This window comes from Convolutriloba macropyga, chromosome 7, assembly GCF_964194025.1.
Source record: "Convolutriloba macropyga chromosome 7, txConMacr16.3, whole genome shotgun sequence".
NCBI lineage: Eukaryota > Metazoa > Xenacoelomorpha > Acoela > Convolutidae > Convolutriloba > Convolutriloba macropyga.
This window is the reverse complement of record NC_134474.1, coordinates 17,138,195-17,157,715: the sequence shown is the minus strand read 5'-3', so window position 1 is coordinate 17,157,715 and position 19,521 is coordinate 17,138,195. Positions and strand designations below refer to the sequence as shown.

At 36.8% G+C, this 19,521-nt stretch overlaps 2 protein-coding genes across 5 annotated transcripts in view; one reads left to right on the top strand and one right to left on the bottom strand.

Moving 5' to 3' along the window:
• The window catches only part of LOC142342653 (dual specificity calcium/calmodulin-dependent 3',5'-cyclic nucleotide phosphodiesterase 1A-like), a 339,291-nt gene that overhangs the window by 86,360 nt on the left and 233,410 nt on the right, over nucleotides 1–19,521 (top strand). The window lies entirely within an intron of this gene.
• Nucleotides 312–5,988, bottom strand: LOC142342652 (WD repeat-containing protein 90-like). The gene has a single exon (XM_075394098.1). It carries the CDS (start codon nucleotides 5,981–5,983, stop codon nucleotides 464–466), a length of 5,520 nt encoding a protein of 1,839 aa, XP_075250213.1. The 5' UTR covers nucleotides 5,984–5,988; the 3' UTR covers nucleotides 312–463.

Below are 19,521 nucleotides of genomic sequence, written 5' to 3'. Positions count from 1 at the left end.
AGTTTTTATCCAAGCAATGTTCAATTTGTTCTCAGGCGATAAGAAAATTTCTAAATTTAAATCAGCACCTCCGTAACTTTCGATTATCTCAATTTGAAGTCAAACTTTCAAATTCAGCTAAACTTAGCAGTAACTTTTAAAAATTACAAAGACGAATGCAAGATTTTGACCAAGCCTCATTTATTTTTTTTTTTGACCTAACCTATTTATTTTTGTCGCCCATTTGATACAAAATCTTGGTGTCGTCTATTTGAAACGTCGTCCATTTGAAACTCCCCAAAACTCAACTCATTCCTAATTTACCAAAACACTTTTAATCGAATTTTGACTAATTAATCTCAAACAATAAGCACAAAATCTATGTACAACACGAGTATCTATTTACACAAATCTACACAAAATTCAATCAAACTTTTGGCAAGTTCTGAAGGCACTAAATTGAGTCAATTTCTTGATTAATTGTTCAAAGCGAAATTTTCCAGATAGCAACTTCGTTCTCAGCACAAGAAACGAGCATCTGGTTTGGGTCTTGTTGACTAAAATTCGCGCTGTTCAGTTTACCTGAATGAATTAAGAAATCTTGGAAACTTCCCTCGTTGTAATCCACCAGCTTTAATAACCACGAACCAGTTCCAATGCAAATTAAATTCCCTTTCAAAGAAACTTCCAAGAAAGTCGGGTAACAATCAATTTCTAATTCGCGAATCACTCTTCGGTCTCTCATACTGTAAAATCGAATCGCTTTTTTCAACAACTTCCCTGAATACAATAAAATATTCTTTTCCGTTGGGCTAAAGTGGACAACTGTATTGACTTTTTCGTTCACAATTTGCGGGCCTGAAATTGTAATCCAATCACACAGAACGCATCGCTCTTTAGGCCAACAACTTTGCCATATTGATATTCTGTTGTCCAAACTCGCTATTGCAAAGTGTTCTTTATCGGAGGCATTTACAAATGGCGAAAAAGAGACATCCGAAATGGTTGATCCTTTGTGATCAGACAGCATCCTTGAAACCACAAAAGACGAAGAATCGATCAAAGCCGCGGAACCCGATTCTGAAGCCGACAAGACGTAGTTCCTTTCGGGGGCTAGAGTGATTTTGGTGACCGAATCGGTGTGAACAGCTATGTTTTTCAGGACTTCGCATTTGTTGAGATCAAAAACTGTAATTGACCCGTCATGGAATCCTGCGAATAATCGTTTCTTCGTTACATCTTTTGGATCAGCTTCCAAGTAACACAAACAAGAAACTGGCTTCTTTGTTTTGAAATGCGTTAACAATTCATTATCGTGCACAGAATACAGCCTAATGCCACCATCTAGGCTGCCAACAGCGACAGAACTGCTTCCATAGAAAATAGAACAGGTAACTTGAGAACTATTTCCGTTAACAAGACGGACAGTATTTCTTTCTAACCAATTAATGTACCAAACAATACAATCTGAAGTTCCTACTAGACCCAGTTCTAAATTATCGTCGAACGACCCTCCCGTAATTGAACCTGATAAGGTATATTCATCCTCCATAATGAGACCGTTGCCTGGAACCCTTGACATATCCGACGTGACGCGCGTCGGCTGATTTGAGTTCGAGGACACAACAGTCCATAACTTGAGCTTGTTGTCCATGGATCCTGTAATCAGACGGGTTCCAAGCGCAGATATGTGAGTGATTTCTGCGGTGCCGGCAACCCAATGCATGTAACATGTGTTGCTCCTGGTATCCCAGGCACTTACAATACCCTGATCCGACCCAATGTACAAAATACTTAACCCTGCGTATGACAAAGACACAAAAGCGTGTCCTTTGCCCACCGACTTGCTGTCGGATCTGTGTTTCACAATGTCAATTGGCGAATCAGAAGAATGATATGATAAGGAGAAATTGGTTCCTGATCCATCATCATTTGAGGACTCTTCAAGAATCCAGAAAGATACCGAACAATCGCTACCAACGATGCAGAACTCCAACGGCGAATCATAATCCCAGGCAATGGCATTGGCTACGAAGTCTAACTTTGAGGATACCAAAGACTGCATAGATTCAGAATTCCAAATTGTAAACATGCGATCACTAAAGTCACTCAGGGATAACAAAAACCGGCTATCATTTGAGTACTTAAGAGATACAATTTCATTGTAAGCACACTCGGTAACATTGTGACACGCATTCTTTTCCAGATCCCAAGTTATAATTTGACAAGAAATCTCCTCAGTTTCGCCAGAGGCACTCGCTAAATATTTACCCGATGCTTGAATAGTTATCGTAGAAATCTCGCTGACATGGCCTTTTAGAATTTTCTGCCCATTTGATGACAAATCTTCAATCACAATAGAAATTCCTGTTGTATAATACAGTAAACCAGGCTCCGTTTTCCATAAAATGTTGTCTCTAGCGTTGCCATTAAACGCAACCATGGACTTCAGTTTCATTCCAACTTGGTTCTCGGGCGCTGAAAAGTGAACAGAGGCAACTTTGGAATCTTTCGGTTTTCTTTTGAAATGCTTGAAACATGTTGGTTCCTTCAATTTCTCGTTTAAATCAATTTCAACAACTTCTAAATCTTCTAGTGGGTCAGTTTTCTCAAAATTTCCACAATTGGGCACGGCTCTATCAGGAAAACGTTTATTATTATCAACTTTTGAGTCCGAAATATTCAGAACTTCAAGCTCGCTTACAATTGAGTCATCATGAGCAGCTATGGAACTTAAATCAGGAGGTGCTGCTGTTGGTTCCGGAATCATTTCACGCGGAGCCTCCTCAATTTCAACCCCCGACAAGACATTTTTAAGCTGCACTGTCGCCTGGTATGCGTCTCCATGACAAGGATCCTGAACATCGTGTGAAACTCTGGTCATATTATTGACGAGATTTGATTTCGACATTTGAAGCACGGCGGGATTTCCGTCCCTTATTCGCCATATTAAAACATGCTCACCAACCGATACAACTGAGTTCAGCTTTGGGATAAAATGTAAGCTATTGACATCGTCCCTATGGCCTGTTAACATTTGGCAATTGACATCGAATCGCAATTTGTAATCCCACACTTTCAAAACTTTATCACCAGCTGTAAAGAAAAACGAATCATCTTTGCTGCTTTCAATCGCTGTACAATTATCTTTATGTACGATTTGCACATTCAACCGTTTTCCCGATACCAAATCGAGGAAATACAAATTCCCAAAAGTTGTTACTAACAATATATGACTGTTTGAGAAGCTGGCCAGCGACCCTTTTTCAATAACACCTCTTGATAACTGATCAGAGTTTAACTGGGTGATGTCTATTCGAAGCAACTCGTTCAGGGTTTTGCTATCTATAACACTAACCACGTATTCCGAAGGTCCAATAAATATGCACCTTTGACCGTCAGGACTCAAATTTAGGGTTCTTTTCATTAACCTTTTCGGTAACATCGACGGCAGAATTCTCAAAACCGCAAACGTCGGATCGACGCACAATGAGCCCAAAATTCCTAAACTGCACGATGCTATAACTTGTTTGCCACATGGACGGATAACTAATCCGGTTATAACACCTCTCATAACTTCGTTAAACTCATAAACAAACTGCGCACTTCGCATGTCTAGAACCCGAACTGACCCAGACTCGAACCCGCAAACTATCCAATCAAAGGTGGGATGAATTCTAACTTCAGTTGGATTGTCGGATTTCGAGTTAAAATTATGAGCCAAATTTCCGGTAAGTAAGTCCCAGACATTAATTTCTTGATCTTCGGTCACACAAGTTACTGCTATCAATTTCTCGTTCGAAACGTCACAACTTGTTATGTTTTTCTTGTGATACGTTTGCAGCGTTAAGAACTCACGATTAACAATATTTAGCATTCCTACTTGATTTAAATTTGAGACAGAGACAATTTTATCACCCTTTTCACTGGGCAGAACTGAAACTATTTCTGAGTTTTGGCCATACTCCAGCAAAACTGAAGAAAAATCCAACGCCCACACACGTAGAAACCCATCTTTCGAGCCAATAACACAATACTCTGATGTAACTTTTAAACTGTTCAAGCTAACTGCTATTTCTTGACTTGTTGACTGAACTAATCGTTTAATAGCTCGTAATGCGACCCCTTCGGTTTCAATTTCAAGAACGAATCCCGAAGTACTGCAACAGTACACAACCGTTGGATCAGTCAATTCCTTTGTTTTCGAGAAATTCACTTGATAGCTTACTTCTGCGAAATAATGAGTTGCATAATCTCCCAAATCTACAGGACACGATCGCAAAGACTTCTGCTTGAGTCGCCAAAAGCGAATGTTTTCACGACCACAGGAAACCATTCGTTCAGGGTTAAAATAGTTCAACTTTAAAGATTTTATGTGAACATCGGCATGTGCTTTCGCAATTATTGGGGCCTCGTAAGACTTAGTAACATCCGAGGAATCCCATAAAGCGATCACCGATTTTCCATGGCAATCTTTGCCGAAGCCACAAAGCAGTTTAGAGTCCGAACTGAACACTAAAGATGTCAATTCTGTGTCCGGAGCTCTGAAAATTGTTATCAATTGAGCGTTCGAGAACTTCCACACACGTATCATAGATTGAAAACCACGCTGCGCAGACGCTAAAAGAGTTGAGGATTTATTGACGCTCAAACAAGTAACGGAATCGGTATGTCCGACAAAAAATCTCTGAACGTCCGTTGATACATCGACGCAAACAACAATTGAGCTTGACGCGTACACTAAACACGAATCGCTAAGAGCCCAACAAATGCAGTTAGGGTAAACATGCACGTTTGCTCCCAGAACTCGAGACAGCTCAGCGATCGGATCCGGTTTCAGGGATGTCTGGAACCCAGAATTGGTGCCTCGATTCCTACCGTTTGCTGTTACCACGTCAAGCCTAGCACTCACAATTGATTCTGACGTGCTGGATTCCGCTCGTGCAATTGACAAGGCCTTCGATTTGTTGGCATTTCTGTTTCTTGGGCTCTCGAGGTTCGGGTAAATATGTACGCAATCATTCCCGTTATCTGTTGCTTTAGCTACAACTGTCTGGGCATCTCCTCCACCTTCAAAATTCGGCGGTGTCTGTATTTTCCTGTTTTTGTTTATATCTTGGTTAAGCTTGAAAGGAATAGAATCGAGCATGTTTTTTCTCCTACAAGAACCAGAGTTCATTTCGCTAGGATTTTTACCCGAGCCAACGGTTTTAGACAACTCATGATGACGCGTTTCAAATGGTGTCGAAATCAAAGAGGGCAGTCTAACGTGAGAGTACAGCTCATTCCAGGTTTCATTTTTAGTAACAGGAAAGGCCATTTCACGGGGAATTGGGGATACCTTATGAAGACCTGCTAACTTCTGGGCATCTCGAAAAGAAACCTCGGGATCGTAATCTGTATCGGAGGTGTAAACATTTTTGACTAGCATACTCGAGCAAAGCTGTATTGTTTTAATATGCGAGTACTGCCTTTGAACATATTTCGACAAAATTTCCTTCAAGTTCATACACAATAACGTCCATCTTGAGTTTTGAGGTGCTGGGCAATGATAGTTAGTTTGTGCACCAAGAATTGCTTTTTGTGCCGCAATTCCGTCCACTGAGTTAACAGGAGCTGTATAAATGTAGGGAAATTGTATCCATGTGCTGGTCGATTTAAATTCTTTAAATAAGTTTGAAACAGACACTCTAATTACTAACTCATCCTGTGTCACGACTTCTAGGTGAAACACAAAATATTTAGTTGGCAGAGGCTTGAACTGAAGATAGAAATACTTGCCCGTAAGAGCAATTGGTGATGCGTTCTTTTTGGGTATCAAAATGTAATTACTGGCCGGAACCGAACCTGCGATTCTGAATACGGTGGATTTGATAGTTTTGTCCATTCGGTGCGAAATGTCACCCTCTCTCGTGACTTTGCTGAAGTCTTGGTGATCAAGTTTGAGGTGTTTGAACAAATTGACGTATGGCAATTGCCACACATTGTTAGAAGACGCTGTCATTCTACATTCTAAAATTTCAATTACTTTAAAAACTAACTCACCTCCACAGTGTTGAAATTGAGGTGTACATGAACTGCGAATAAAAATAGCAAAAAAAAACAATTCTTAAAGGATGCGAAAGAGCTCTTCTACGAAAATCCCCAAAATCTACTAATTCGGCAGTCAAATTAAAAAGCAAACAATGCCGAGCGACTCGTGAGAAAAGCTTAATTTCTTTGCTACAGCAATTTCTCCAGCTGAAAGCAAATCTTACTTGATTAATCGCACATTTTTAAATTTTCTTTTTCTATTATTCGAGCCTGAATGGGACTAGGAGACTAGTTCAATAGTCGGCTTCAAATAACCACATTTGACTTTTAGTGTTAAATTGCCGCCAATTGAGTTCAGCTGCTTGAAATTGTGATTGAGAGAGAATTTTAGATCACGCGAAACGCGAAAAGTAAAGGGTGTAAAAGTCACTCGAAAAGTCAAAACCGTCAAGCGAAAATTTTGCATTAGAAAAAAATGATTACAGCCGTCAACATTTGCTGTGCCCCAAGTAAAAGAGTTAATCAATAGTCACAGATTGTTAAATTGAAGCTTGAAAGAGTCAAGATTGGAAGAATTAAGCCAATGAAAACAATTCTAACGCTTTTCAGTTTTTCAAACATTCTTTTAAATTTTTTTACAACTCAGCACGATTTATTTCAATTCGAGGTAATAGAAATGTTCCATCCCTCGGAATTGGTTTGAAGGCTAGCTTAATGCTTCTCTGGCTTTTTGTTCAGTGAATCTTAGCCAATCGACGTCTATTTTGGCCAAGTCCATAATTCTTTCTCAAGGAGTGTTTTGCAAGTTGTATCATTGAAAAGCTCGCGCAAACCAGAATAGTGCCTGAAAGAGAAATTTTCAAATATTCCATTTGATGGAAAACACGACTTGAACTTCTAGAATTTTGCTTTCACGCTTCATATAAGTGTGTTAAAACATACACTTAATACGCTTAAAATAAGCTGAATAAGTTGTGTCGAATCACTGTTTTGGAGAAAGCAATGAGCATTTTTGTCAACCAATTTCTAAATTTTAACAAGATTCACGTTCCATAGAGAGCGTATGAAAAGTTGCTGATGCTTCCCTTTGAGTAATTGATACAAAAAGTAAAAACACTTCTTTCCAGTTTTCATGAAGTTACTTTCCACGCGTTGTCCAACTGGCAGAACAATGTTTAGATTAGTTGACAAGTTGATAAATTTTATTTTAACTATTTAACAGGAACAAGAAGTTATTGATTTCATTTCATTCATGTTTTCCTCGGCTATACATCGAAGTGGAATTTTTATTTCATGTTTTTCTCCGGCTATCGATCGAGTAAAGTGGAGAAAATCTCAAACGGACCATGATTTCATGCTGGAGCTATATCGCTCTGGCTCTTTTGATCTAAAAAACTACATCCACTTTGGAAAAAAAAAGCATTTTTTCCCGTTCTCAAAAATATTCGGTACATTTGGTTGGAAACAATACGATACGATGTTTTTCTTGTTGACCAGAACAAATCTTAAAACAAGCATACTTTAATAGACCACTTATTGGAGCATATCTTAAAGAGATCAAACGGAGGTTTTGCATTACGTTCAGCATTTGAACGATGGAACCTTATTTTTTTCGGAAAAAGTTTGCTGGAATATCTAACCACCATTATCAACCCTCTGTGATCTACCATTTAATTCGTAAAACTATTTGTATCATAGCGTCCAAAACGAAGAAAACTACTTTATTAAATAATTTTCAAATGAAGACTTCACTTTTCCATCTAGGAGAGCACCTACTCCTATGATTAACCTTTCTAGACCTCCAGTAAAATGCCCGAAATCAGTTATTAATAGCCGCATAATTTTCCCACTTCGTCAAACAAGTGTTTCGAATTAACTAATTTTGCCGCCTTTTCAAGATTGGAAAATTTTAGACTTAACTAGTTTCTGTCTGCAGTCATCGTGCTGAAAACTTTTTCACACAAGAGTTGCCCTGCCCTGAGAAGCAATTCAAAAGAACGGAGCAACATAAAAAAACGTAATCAAAAAAGAAACGAGATAAACTCAGAACATCGAATTTTGAATACTCGCTACTGTAAATTAGTTCAAATTAATCTTCGTTACCAGGTTTTACTATCATTATAGAGACTAATCTTTCGATCGAATTATTAAGAAGCACGAATAAGCCTAATTACGAAAACCAGTCAAAACTAACACAATATGGATAATTTGTTGTTTCATTTCCAGTCGCATGGTAACTAACAACGGCGTAATATTTAGAGTAATCAAAAGAAACATATAACTACAATATCTACTTTCAACTTTGTTCGAGAGCAGATAAATATTCCCGGCGCACTTTTGATTTGATCTATACAAGAAAACAGCTGCCAGTTCAGACCCGCAGCTTAAATAATGAATGACAGTTCAAAGCAGACAGAAAAGAACCCAGAGGCCAAAAAATCAAACTGAAAATGTAGCAAATTGCCTGTAAAACAAGATTATTACTGTTACAGTTGTTTGATAACATTTTTTGCAAATTGTGAGGGCGAGGTAGATAACTAAAACATAGCCGGAAAATAGCCATGATAGACGCTTGTGGCCTTCCATGGAATTGAAACAATTAAGGAGATAAGATAGACAGATTGAACGCCTGTCCTTAAATAGACCACTAGACTTTTTGGTTTAGAGTCGGACTGTCACTTTTATGAGACACATACGTTCTATAAGGAAAAAGCATTAATACGTTTGGCAATACTTAGATGCACACTATTGATCTTTAACTAGTAAATGATCATAAAATTTGAAGTTCATTCAGAGAGTTTAGCAGTTTTTGAATGAGTTAAGTCACGCAATTGATATGAAGGCAGAACAAATAACGTCACGCACACAAATTTTCACTGCAAAGCATTAGAAGTCATTAAAATTGAAAATGTCAATGGTCGCAAGAATCATCGATGGCGACGACGAATTAAAAAAACATAGCAAACCTGAAATACAAACCACCGAATCGAATGAACAACATAGAAATACTGTACCTGACCAGGAGATGAGTTAACGCTAGCCAAAAAAAAAATCTCAAAAGTTAAACTAAAATCAAACAAACTAAACAAATATATAACCATTTCTAATAAAATTGAAGATATTAACCTGAAGGCCAAGTTTGATCCCATTAAACATACCCATTAACCCAAGCATAAGCCTTGAAAGAGGTTTATTAGTCATTAAAGCCAACAAAAACGAAAAACATGGCAAATAACTAAAAAATGAAAATAGCAAAATTTAAAGAATGTTTCCTGAATTTCACAATAACAAAACTTTTAATACAATTTTTTTTCTGTGAAATCTGTGAATAACCTTATCTGCAGGACGTAAGAAAATTGCATTGGCCCGTAACGATTGATAAACTTAAAAATGACTTGAAACATTTGAAAACAATTGCACTTTTTAATGAAATGGTGCTCAGATTTTCCTTACTCTCTTCAGAATCAGTACATTCTCTCCAGAGGCTATTCAATAACCCAATTTGAAGCCTTAAAAAGTTCCATTGGCTCCTAAAGATCGACAAACTAGGAATATGACAGAAATTTTGAAAAATCAGACTCTAAAATTTGCAAAAATTTGTCATATTAGAAAATGATAACCATTTCATTGCCCACAGCAACCATGCAAAAACAAACAAGCAAAGACTAGAGGAGCTTACTTCAACACTGAGACAAAAAAAACGAATAGAAAACAATTATTTTGAAAAAACTGAAAAATAGAAACTATTTTAAAAAAGGCTAAAATTCGTGATATTTAAATCATGAAAACAAAATCAATTCAACTAAGAAGTATGCAGAAACTGATTTTCAGACGCAAGAGGAAGTTTTCTGGTCCCTGAGGAAGGAAACACACGAAAAATGACAACTCTATATAATTCATTTTCAAAAATTTGCGAAAATTTGTGACATTAAATTGTTGAAAACAGTTCCATTGCCAATAAAAGCTATGCAATAAATTATTATCAAAACCTAAAAACAGTTTTATAGCCCTTGATGCTGGTTAACCTCAAAAAATTACAAAAATTTTCAAAAACTTGATAAAAAATGTGAAAGCTAGTATCATTTTTCGTAACTATGTTTGAATTACCAAAACATGTAGGTAATTCAAACATAGTTACGCTTCGCGGCTATTTAAAAGATAATCCAATCTTGCTTATTCTCTTCAAATTTAAAATGTCCATATTATTTGCCGTTATTCAGTGTCTAAACCAGCACCTATTTAGTATTATTTAGCACCTTGAAACTATTCCTCAAAGCACTCAGGGATAAAAGAACAAGCTCCAAAGGTACAAAAACGCCAATGTGCTAAACTTGTTCAAGAAGGCTGAAAAGCTAGAGGAGCTTATCTGAACACTGAGACAAAAAATGAATAGAAAACAATTATTTTGAAAAAATTGAAAATTAGAAACTATTTTAAAAAAGGCTAAAATTCGTGATATTTAAATCATGAAAACAAAATCAATTCAACTAAAAACTATGCAGAAACTTATTTTTAGACGCAAGAGGAAGTTTTCTGGTCCCTGAAAAAGAAATCACTCGAAAAATGACAACTCTACATAACTCATTCTTTCAAAAATTTGCAAAAATTCGTGACATTAAAATGTTGAAAACAGTTCCGTTGCCAATAAAAGCTATACAATAAATTATTATCAAAACCTCAAAACAATTTTATAGCCCTTGACGCTGGTTAACCTCAAAAAATTACAAACATTTTCAAAAACTTGATAAAAATTGTGAAAGCTAGTATCATTTTTTGTAACTGTTTGAATTACCAAAACATATAGCTGATGAAATGGCCATAAATAGATATTATATCTTGCAAAAGGCCTTCATCAACATTGAAAAACGCAATTCAAGCGCACTTAAACAAATAACTGACAAAAAAGTTGAAAAGTTGAGCCAATATGGACTCGAAAACTAAAAACAACCTTCTAACCTAAGCACTAAGCACTTAAAGGACTACTCAAGGCAGCTTGAGGACTCTATAGAATCATAATGCCCACTGGGCTCAACTGCTTATCCCGTTCTTGAAGATCAAAGTATTAAAAAAGTGTGATATTCTTAAATATCTTAAAAAAAGACACCAATACAATCCATTTCTTAGATTGTAAAGAATCACGATGTCCCCAATAGTAGCCTCTATCGCTTCGCGGCTATTAAAAAGATAATCCAATCCTACTTATTCTCTTCAAATTTAAAATGTCTATATTAATTGCCGTTATTCAGTGTCTAAATCAGCACCTATTTAGTATCATTTTGCACCTTGAAACTATTCCTCAAAGCACTCAGGGATAAAAGAACAAGTTCCACAAGGATACAAAAAACGCCAATGTGGTAAACTTGTTCAAGAAGGGTGAAAAGCTAGACCCTAATAATTACAGATTGCTGTGCATGCTAGAATTCGAAAGTAAATAGCTCTGCAAAATTCTGAAAGAAGGATTGAACACTAAAATTCACATAGATATCGACAAATTCCAATTTGGGTTCAGAAAAGGCAGGAGCACCCTGATGGCTATCTGGCCACTCAAATATAATTCAGGGTGCGAGAGAGAAAGAAGATCTGAGTGGTCCTTAGGAGTTCCGGCAAAAGCTCTCAATGATTAAGTGAGTTTAGCAATTTTTGAATGAGTTAAGTCACGAATTTGAACTGAAGGCAGAACAAATTACGTCATGCACACAAACTTTAACCGCAAAGCATTAGAAGTCACTGAAATTGAAAACGTTAATGGTAGCAAGAATAAATAACGAAATGCAGCGTCATAAGAGGCATGACCATGCTCTGACTTGTAACTCTACTTATCAACATAGTGTGACAAAAACCCGCCCTATCAATGTCAATTGACCGGGTGCTATAAGACCTACAGTACAGTAGGATGGTGGACAAGGAACACGAGAAGTGTCCACCAACAGTGCACAATCTTAAATTAGGGTAGCGCAGCCTCGATTGATGCCACTTTGGAATCAGAACGCTCAACCACAAAAGAGGTCTCCCCAGCCCAGGTGGTTTTCTTTCCTAATGATATGGAAGCAAGTGAAACTGATAGCAGAGATAAAATTAGTTGACCGCTCTGCTCAAAAGACTTATATTGTCAGGAAAAGTCTACAAAATCAATGTACTATATTGCATGCCTGATCATATACAGGAAACCAAGCAAAGCGTGGTAGAGACACTGGAGGCTCTCAAGCTCGAAAACTTCTCCACCCGGGTCGAGGGCCCCCGGCGAACACCAGCTCTAAAGCCAGAGTCTAATGGTGACCTTCTGACTGATAACTAATCAGAGTGAACCCGCGTATATCCCCTCGAAGGTCTGTCAGACTAAATACCTGCGGTATGCAGTAATTAGATCGTGCCAAAGTGAGGGCCCACCACCTATTTAGCAACTTACAATTACACCTCATATGAATTAGATTTTAAGCCTAGTTGAGAAATGAAATTACGAAAAAAGCGGTTTATTTTGAACAACAAAGACGTTTGTACTTTTTATAATGGCAACAAAGGTATATGGCATAATGATTTTACATATTTATTTCAAGTCTAGTGCTGTTTGCTTCCGTAAAAATTCAAAACGAGCGTTCGACCTATAAATGATTTAGTGTTGAAGTGTTAAAACAAGTTCCATAGTGAAAAGTGTTAAGGTGTTATTGGCAATAGTGCCTGCTATACTGAGCTTTATCATCTTCATTACGATTGTTCTTAACGATGAACTTCGACATTGGAAGTTCTACCCGATAGCGATTCTCTCCCTCATTGATTTCATATCTGACGCTATCGCATTTCCATTGGTTCAATTTGATAACTACATGGCACGTTTCTTCCGAGGAGATTTACTGGCGAAATTGAAACTGAGCAATACATAAACGAGATGGTTTGAAACCTTACATCGCGTCAACGAGTATGTTCACGTCCCATTCATGCTAATAATGGCCTTTGAGCGTTTTGTAATGGTAATGAAACCATTTGGCGTAAGGAGATTATTCACGGACAAAAGACGAAAAATATTAACGTTGTCGCCACTTTCGTAATCATATCTGGTAGCTGTTTCTTTTGACCGAAGAGAAACTGATGTTGATAATCTTGTGATCCACGTAATAGTGTTGAGATGATAATGGTTTATAGAGCCTGATAAGAGCTAGGAATACCAAACTTGCTAGGATTAATTACAATATCCAAATTGTCCAGGAAATTGTTTCTTTTTTAATATGAAGCACGATACTATCCATAATAGCATGCATGCTTAAAATACGTACTCATTGAATTGGAACGCACTGACAACAAAAAACCCATTTATTTTATAACATTGTATCTGTCAAATTATAATCGTGTATCAATTAAAATTTATATTTATGCTTTATTTTATTGTTTTATAATTACCTTTTTACATTGCTAATATACAATTATGTTTCAATATATCTTTTGTCTATATTTGATAATTATACTTCATAATTATATTCAATATTTCATTTTTAGTTACTATATCATTTATAGTTTATAAAATCAATTTCTATATAGTTGTACCAAAGCGTCAATTACGCGTTCATATTCAATACGTGGAAGGAAACAGTTTCCATCTCAGTATCTCTATCTGCTATAACGGCTCAATACTTTAAGGGTTTGAGAAGTTAGTCGTGCACGCTTGGCTTCACCACGAATTCCTGGGAAACCCTAGTATCGGCTTATTTATTCATTGTTACACCCGCTTGTATCAATTCACTTCTCTACGCAAAAATTGGGATACCCTTAATTAAATTGAAGTCACATTATCAACATCGGAAAGTTTCAGAATGTTCAGAGACGTTTAACAAGAAGGATCGAATGCTGCTCTGCGGGGCATACAGTTCCCATATATGTAACTATTACCATAATATCATTAGGTAGACAGACTATTGCGGAAACATTTGCCTCTGTATCTGCTTTATTTTGCCACAATTAAGTCGAAAAACACGGAAAATGATGAGGTGTGAGCTGGTTCTTGGAATTATCAGAAATGTCCAAATTCACTAAGGGGAGGGGGGGGCTTCATTAGAGGTGACGTCATTGGAGGTTACTATATACCACTGATAAAATTTTAAAAAGAAACACCAAGACTGACTTTTAGTAATGAAGTCATGAATTCAGTCGCTGAAACTTCTGAATGAGTGAAATTAGATCACGCAAAACTCAAGGGCGTAAAGTCACTCCAGAAGTCAAAACTGTCAAGCAAAAACTTTGCTAAATAGATAGCCCGAAACTACTCACAGAGTCGTACAATAAAAACTAAGCTATCCCTACCTATAACAGAAATATCAAAAAAGAACAAAAAGCAATAAATAGTAAGAAACAACAAATTTTTAGTTAGGAGTGCGGGTAGCTGCGGGCAGAGTAGAAAGGCGAAGCGTGAGAGGGTTAGGTAGGTGGAGGGGGTTTGACAAGGTAGACAGTGGGTAGACAGTTGTCCAAGGTTTAGGTGGTGCGGGGGTATTAGGTACCTGTGACGGTGATGCCGGTAGGTGCTGGGGGGGGGGGCGGGGGGGGGGGGAGGTAGGGAGGGTGTTAGGTAGGTGTGGGGTGGTTGTGATGCTGGTGGTGGCAGAGTAGGTGGTGAGGGGGCAGGCAAGGAATTTGGTATTTAGGCGGTTGGTCTGTATGGTCTGTAATTTAGACCGGTAAGAGGTACTTAAATTGGGATCAAAACTATCACAACGACCACCTTGAATATTACCAGCAATTCCTAATTACTCCACATTTCAAACTGCTACTGTTAAAGCAGCGTTCAAAAACAGAGGAAGAAATATTCGTTTAAATATTCGAGAAGTCAAAACTCAAGTCATGGAAAAAACTTTCTTTCGCTAAAAAAGTTACCTGCATTATGTCATTACTTCCCTCCGAGTCGTAAAAAGGCCGACACGTATTCAATATTTGATCCAAACTTCTTTCGAGAGTAATTTAAAACGAGCAAACGCAAATTTGTCACAATTCTTTGACACTCAGGGATTTAATGCATTCCATTACTCATCCTATCTTTTTCACATTTTCAGAAACTCAAAAACGGAATATTTGATTTTTAAAGCACAAACCACTCGATACAAAGATAAGCCAAACATACGAAGAAACGAGAAAATCCTAATTGACAGGTATTCATAAAACAAAATTAACTTCAGGATTTTAAAACTGTCATTCAATTCTTCACAAGCATTTTTGCCGAGCTGACTGCAAGTTTCTTTAAAATCAGAAACTAATCGGTACCAATAACAAAACTGAAAGTATTATAGAAAAGAAACACAATATTATGCTTCCAAATATCGTGCTTCTCATTCAATTCTTCATAAGCAGTTTTTGCCGAGCTGACTGCAACTTCAAAAACAAAAACTAATCGAGACCAATAACAAAGCTGAAAGTATTATTAAAAAGAAACAATAATATGGTTCCAAATATTATACCGACAATGATTTCATAAACAAACCATTTGGCTCAAAATAAAGTGACAGCGAAACGGAAAAATTTATATAAGCACAACAATCTTGTAATTTTTTTTCCAAATATCAGACCAACAAAAACCAGTGGTAACCAAACGCCTGTAAATTTTGAATTAGTCCTTTGCACTGTGAATCTTTACAAAACGAAAGTTAGGTGAAACCCGACATTGTAGCGAAAGTATGCACGGTAACCTTCCGAATCACTTTGGTTTGGTGGGACTATTCCGGGGACTAAATGATCAATATTACTGTCTCTTTTTGAACAATTTTCGAAATACGTTACAAAGTTCTAAAAATTGGGGTCAGTTTTAGCATTAAAACCATTTTAATCCAACAATCACAACTACTTTTGAAAGAGAAACACTTTTTTTAATTGAAAAAAATTCAAAATCTGCAGGCTGAACATTTTTACAGACAAGCGTTGAGCGCTGATTTCGAGATGAAAGCATTAAAAAAGCGTCAATCCAAAATTTATCAATTATTTTTTGCACTAACAGAACATTTTTTAAAAAATAAACAGGAAACTGCAACCTATTTTTTCAGACATGCGTTGAGAGCTTATTTTGTCAACGGACGTTTAACAAGAAGGATCGCATGCTGCTCTGAGGGGCATAAAGTTCCCACATATGTAACTATTAACATGATATCATTAGGTAGACACTATTGCATAAACATTTGCCTCTGTATCTGCTTTATTTTACCACAATTAAGTCGAAAAACACGGAAAATGATAAGGTGTGAGCTGGTTCTTGGAATTATCAAAACTGTCCAAATTCACTAATGGGGGGGGCTTCATTAGATGTGACGTCATTAGAGGTTACTATATACCACTGATAAAATTTTAAACAATCACCAAGACTGACATTTAGTAATGAAGTCATGAGTTGAGCCGCTGAAACTTCTGAATGAGTGAAATTAGATCACGCAAAGCTCATGGGCGTAAAGTCACTCGAGAAGTCAAAACTGTCAAACAAAAACTTAGCTAAAAAGATAACCGGAAACTACACACCGAGTCGTACAAAAACTAAGCTATCCCTGCCTATAACAGAAATAAAAAAGAAAAAGCAATAAATAGTAAGAAACAATTAACTTTTAGTTAGGAATGTGGGTAGTTGCGGGCAGAGTAGAAAAGCGGAGCGTCAGAGGGTTAGGTAGGTGGAGGGGGTTTGACAAGGTAGACAGGGGGCAGACAGTTGTCCAGGGGTTAGGTGGCGCGGGAGTATTAGGTAACTGTGAGGGTGACGTCGGTAGGTGCTGGGGGGAGTTGATAGGGTGTTAGGTATGTGTGGGGTGGTTGTGATGGTGTTGGCAGCAGGGTAAGTGGTGAGGGGGCAGGCAAAGGGTTTGATATTTAGGCGGTTGGTCTGTAAATTAGATCGGTAGGAGGTACTTAAATTGGGATCAAAACTATCACAACGACCACCTTTCTGACCTTGAATATTACCAGCAATTCCTAATTACTCTTCATTTCAAACTGCTACTGTTAAAGCAACGTTCAAAAACAGAGGAAGAAATAATCGTTTAAATATTCGAGAAGTCGGGAAGTCATGGAAAAAACTTTCTTTCGCTAAAAAAGTAACCTGGGTAATGTTATTACTCCTCTCCGATTCGTAAAAAGACCGACACGTATTCAATAATTGAATCAAACTTCTTTCGAGAGCAATTAAAAACGAGGCTCCAAACGCAAATTTGTCACAATTCTTTGACACTCATGGATTTAATCCGTTCCATTATTCATCCTATCTTTGTTTCACATTTTCAGAACCTCAAAAAACACGGAATATTTGATTTTTAAAGCACAAAGCACGCAAAACAAAGATAAGCCAAACATACAAAGAAACGAGAAAATCCTAATTGACAAGTATTCATAAAACAAATATAACTTCAGGACTTTAAAACTGTCATTCAATTCTTCACAAGCATTTTTGCCGAGCTGAGTGCAATTTTCTTCAAAATCAGAAACTAATCGGTACCAATAACAAAACTGAAAGTATTAAAAAAGAAACACAATATTATGGTTCCAAATATCGTACTTCTCTTTCAATTCTTTATAAGCATTTTTGCCGATTTGACTGCAACTTCAAAATCAAAAACTAATCTATGCCAATAACAAAGCTGAAAGTATTAATAAAAAGAAACAATATTATGGTTCCAAATATTATACGGACAATTATTTCATAAACAAACGATTTGGCTCAAAATAAAGTAACAGCGAAACCGGAAAATTTATATAAGCACAACATTCTTGTAAAATTTTTTCCCAAAAATCAGACCAACAAAATTTTGGAATTAGTCCTTTGCACTGTGAATCTTTATAAAACGAAAGTGAGCTGAAACATGATATTGTAGCGAAAGTATGCACGGTAATCTTGCGAATCACTTTGGTTTGGTGGGACTATTCTGGGGACTAAATGATCAATATTACTTTCTCTTTTGAACAATTTTCAAAATACGTTACAAAGTTGTAAAAATTGTGGTCAGTTTTAGCATTAAAACCATTTTAATCCAACAATCACAACTACTTTTGAAAGAGAAACACTTTTTTTAATTGAAAAAAATTCAAAATCTGCAGGCTGAACATTTTTACAGACAAGCGTTGAGCGCTGATTTCGAGATGAAAGCATTAAAAAAGCGTCAATCCAAAATTTATCAATTATTTTTTGCACTAACAGAACATTTTTTAAAAAATAAACAGGAAACTGCAACCTATTTTTTCAGACATGCGTTGAGAGCTTATTTTGTCAACGGACGTTTAACAAGAAGGATCGCATGCTGCTCTGAGGGGCATAAAGTTCCCACATATGTAACTATTAACATGATATCATTAGGTAGACACTATTGCATAAACATTTGCCTCTGTATCTGCTTTATTTTACCACAATTAAGTCGAAAAACACGGAAAATGATAAGGTGTGAGCTGGTTCTTGGAATTATCAAAACTGTCCAAATTCACTAAGGGGGGGGGCTTCATTAGATGTGACGTCATTAGAGGTTACTATATACCACTGATAAAATTTTAAACAATCACCAAGACTGACATTTAGTAATGAAGTCATGAGTTGAGCCGCTGAAACTTCTGAATGAGTGAAATTAGATCACGCAAAGCTCATGGGCGTAAAGTCACTCGAGAAGTCAAAACTGTCAAACAAAAACTTAGCTAAATAGATAGCCCGAAACTATTTTGTCAATAAAGAATCAGAAGTTTCAGCAACCTAAAAAAAACCATTATAAAACCATTTTTACCTTTTTAAATCTGTTTGAAATAGATGTTTTAAGATAAAAAAAATTGATTAAAAAACATTTTTTTTCAAAGCACTTATCCATTTAAAAGGATATAGAAAGACAGTATTTCAGAATAAGAAAAAGACAGCTCTGTCCAGATCTACTTCAGAAATAAAGAGGCAAAGATTAAAAGATTATGAAGTCCGTATAAAATATAATATCTATCCATTGTTTCAAATATCATGGTCTCAAAGAAAATGATTATTAAGTACAATAAGTACTGAGGACAACATCTCAAAACTGATTGGAAATAAAAAAAAACGACTCGCTATCAGTTGGCTTTGTCAGTAGCCAGCTAGCGTTTAAGGAGGCTAGCTGCAGCTTAATTGAAAGAGTGGGATGAGAGCGGCGGGGGTCAATCGCGAGGTTGCGAGTGGAGAATATGTAGGGGTAGGGAATGGGTGAAGTGGGGGGGGGGGGAGGAGTGGAGCGAGGAGTTAACAAAAACTGAGGACCACCCTTCACACCGTAAATTCACAACGTCTCCAAAACAGTTTCGGTGAATCGCATAGAGTCTAGTAAGCCGATAGGCTCTAAGGGAACTTAATTCCCTCCAAGCGCTACCTATCCAACCTGTTTGTTCAGAAAAAATTGGTTAAACAAAAAATCGCATAAAAAGACCGCAGGACAATATAATTGCTAAACTTCGTTCGAGAGCAATCAAAAAATATAAGCAAATTGACCTATTTTCATAACAAAGAACAAATTACGCACTTTTCACGCTTTTACGTAATTTTATGCATCAAGATTCTTC

Excerpts from the sequence above, each read along its gene's own strand:
- LOC142342652 (XM_075394098.1), bottom strand. The coding sequence starts at position 5,983 with ATGACAGCGTCTTCTAACAATGTGTGGCAATTGCCATACGTCAATTTG.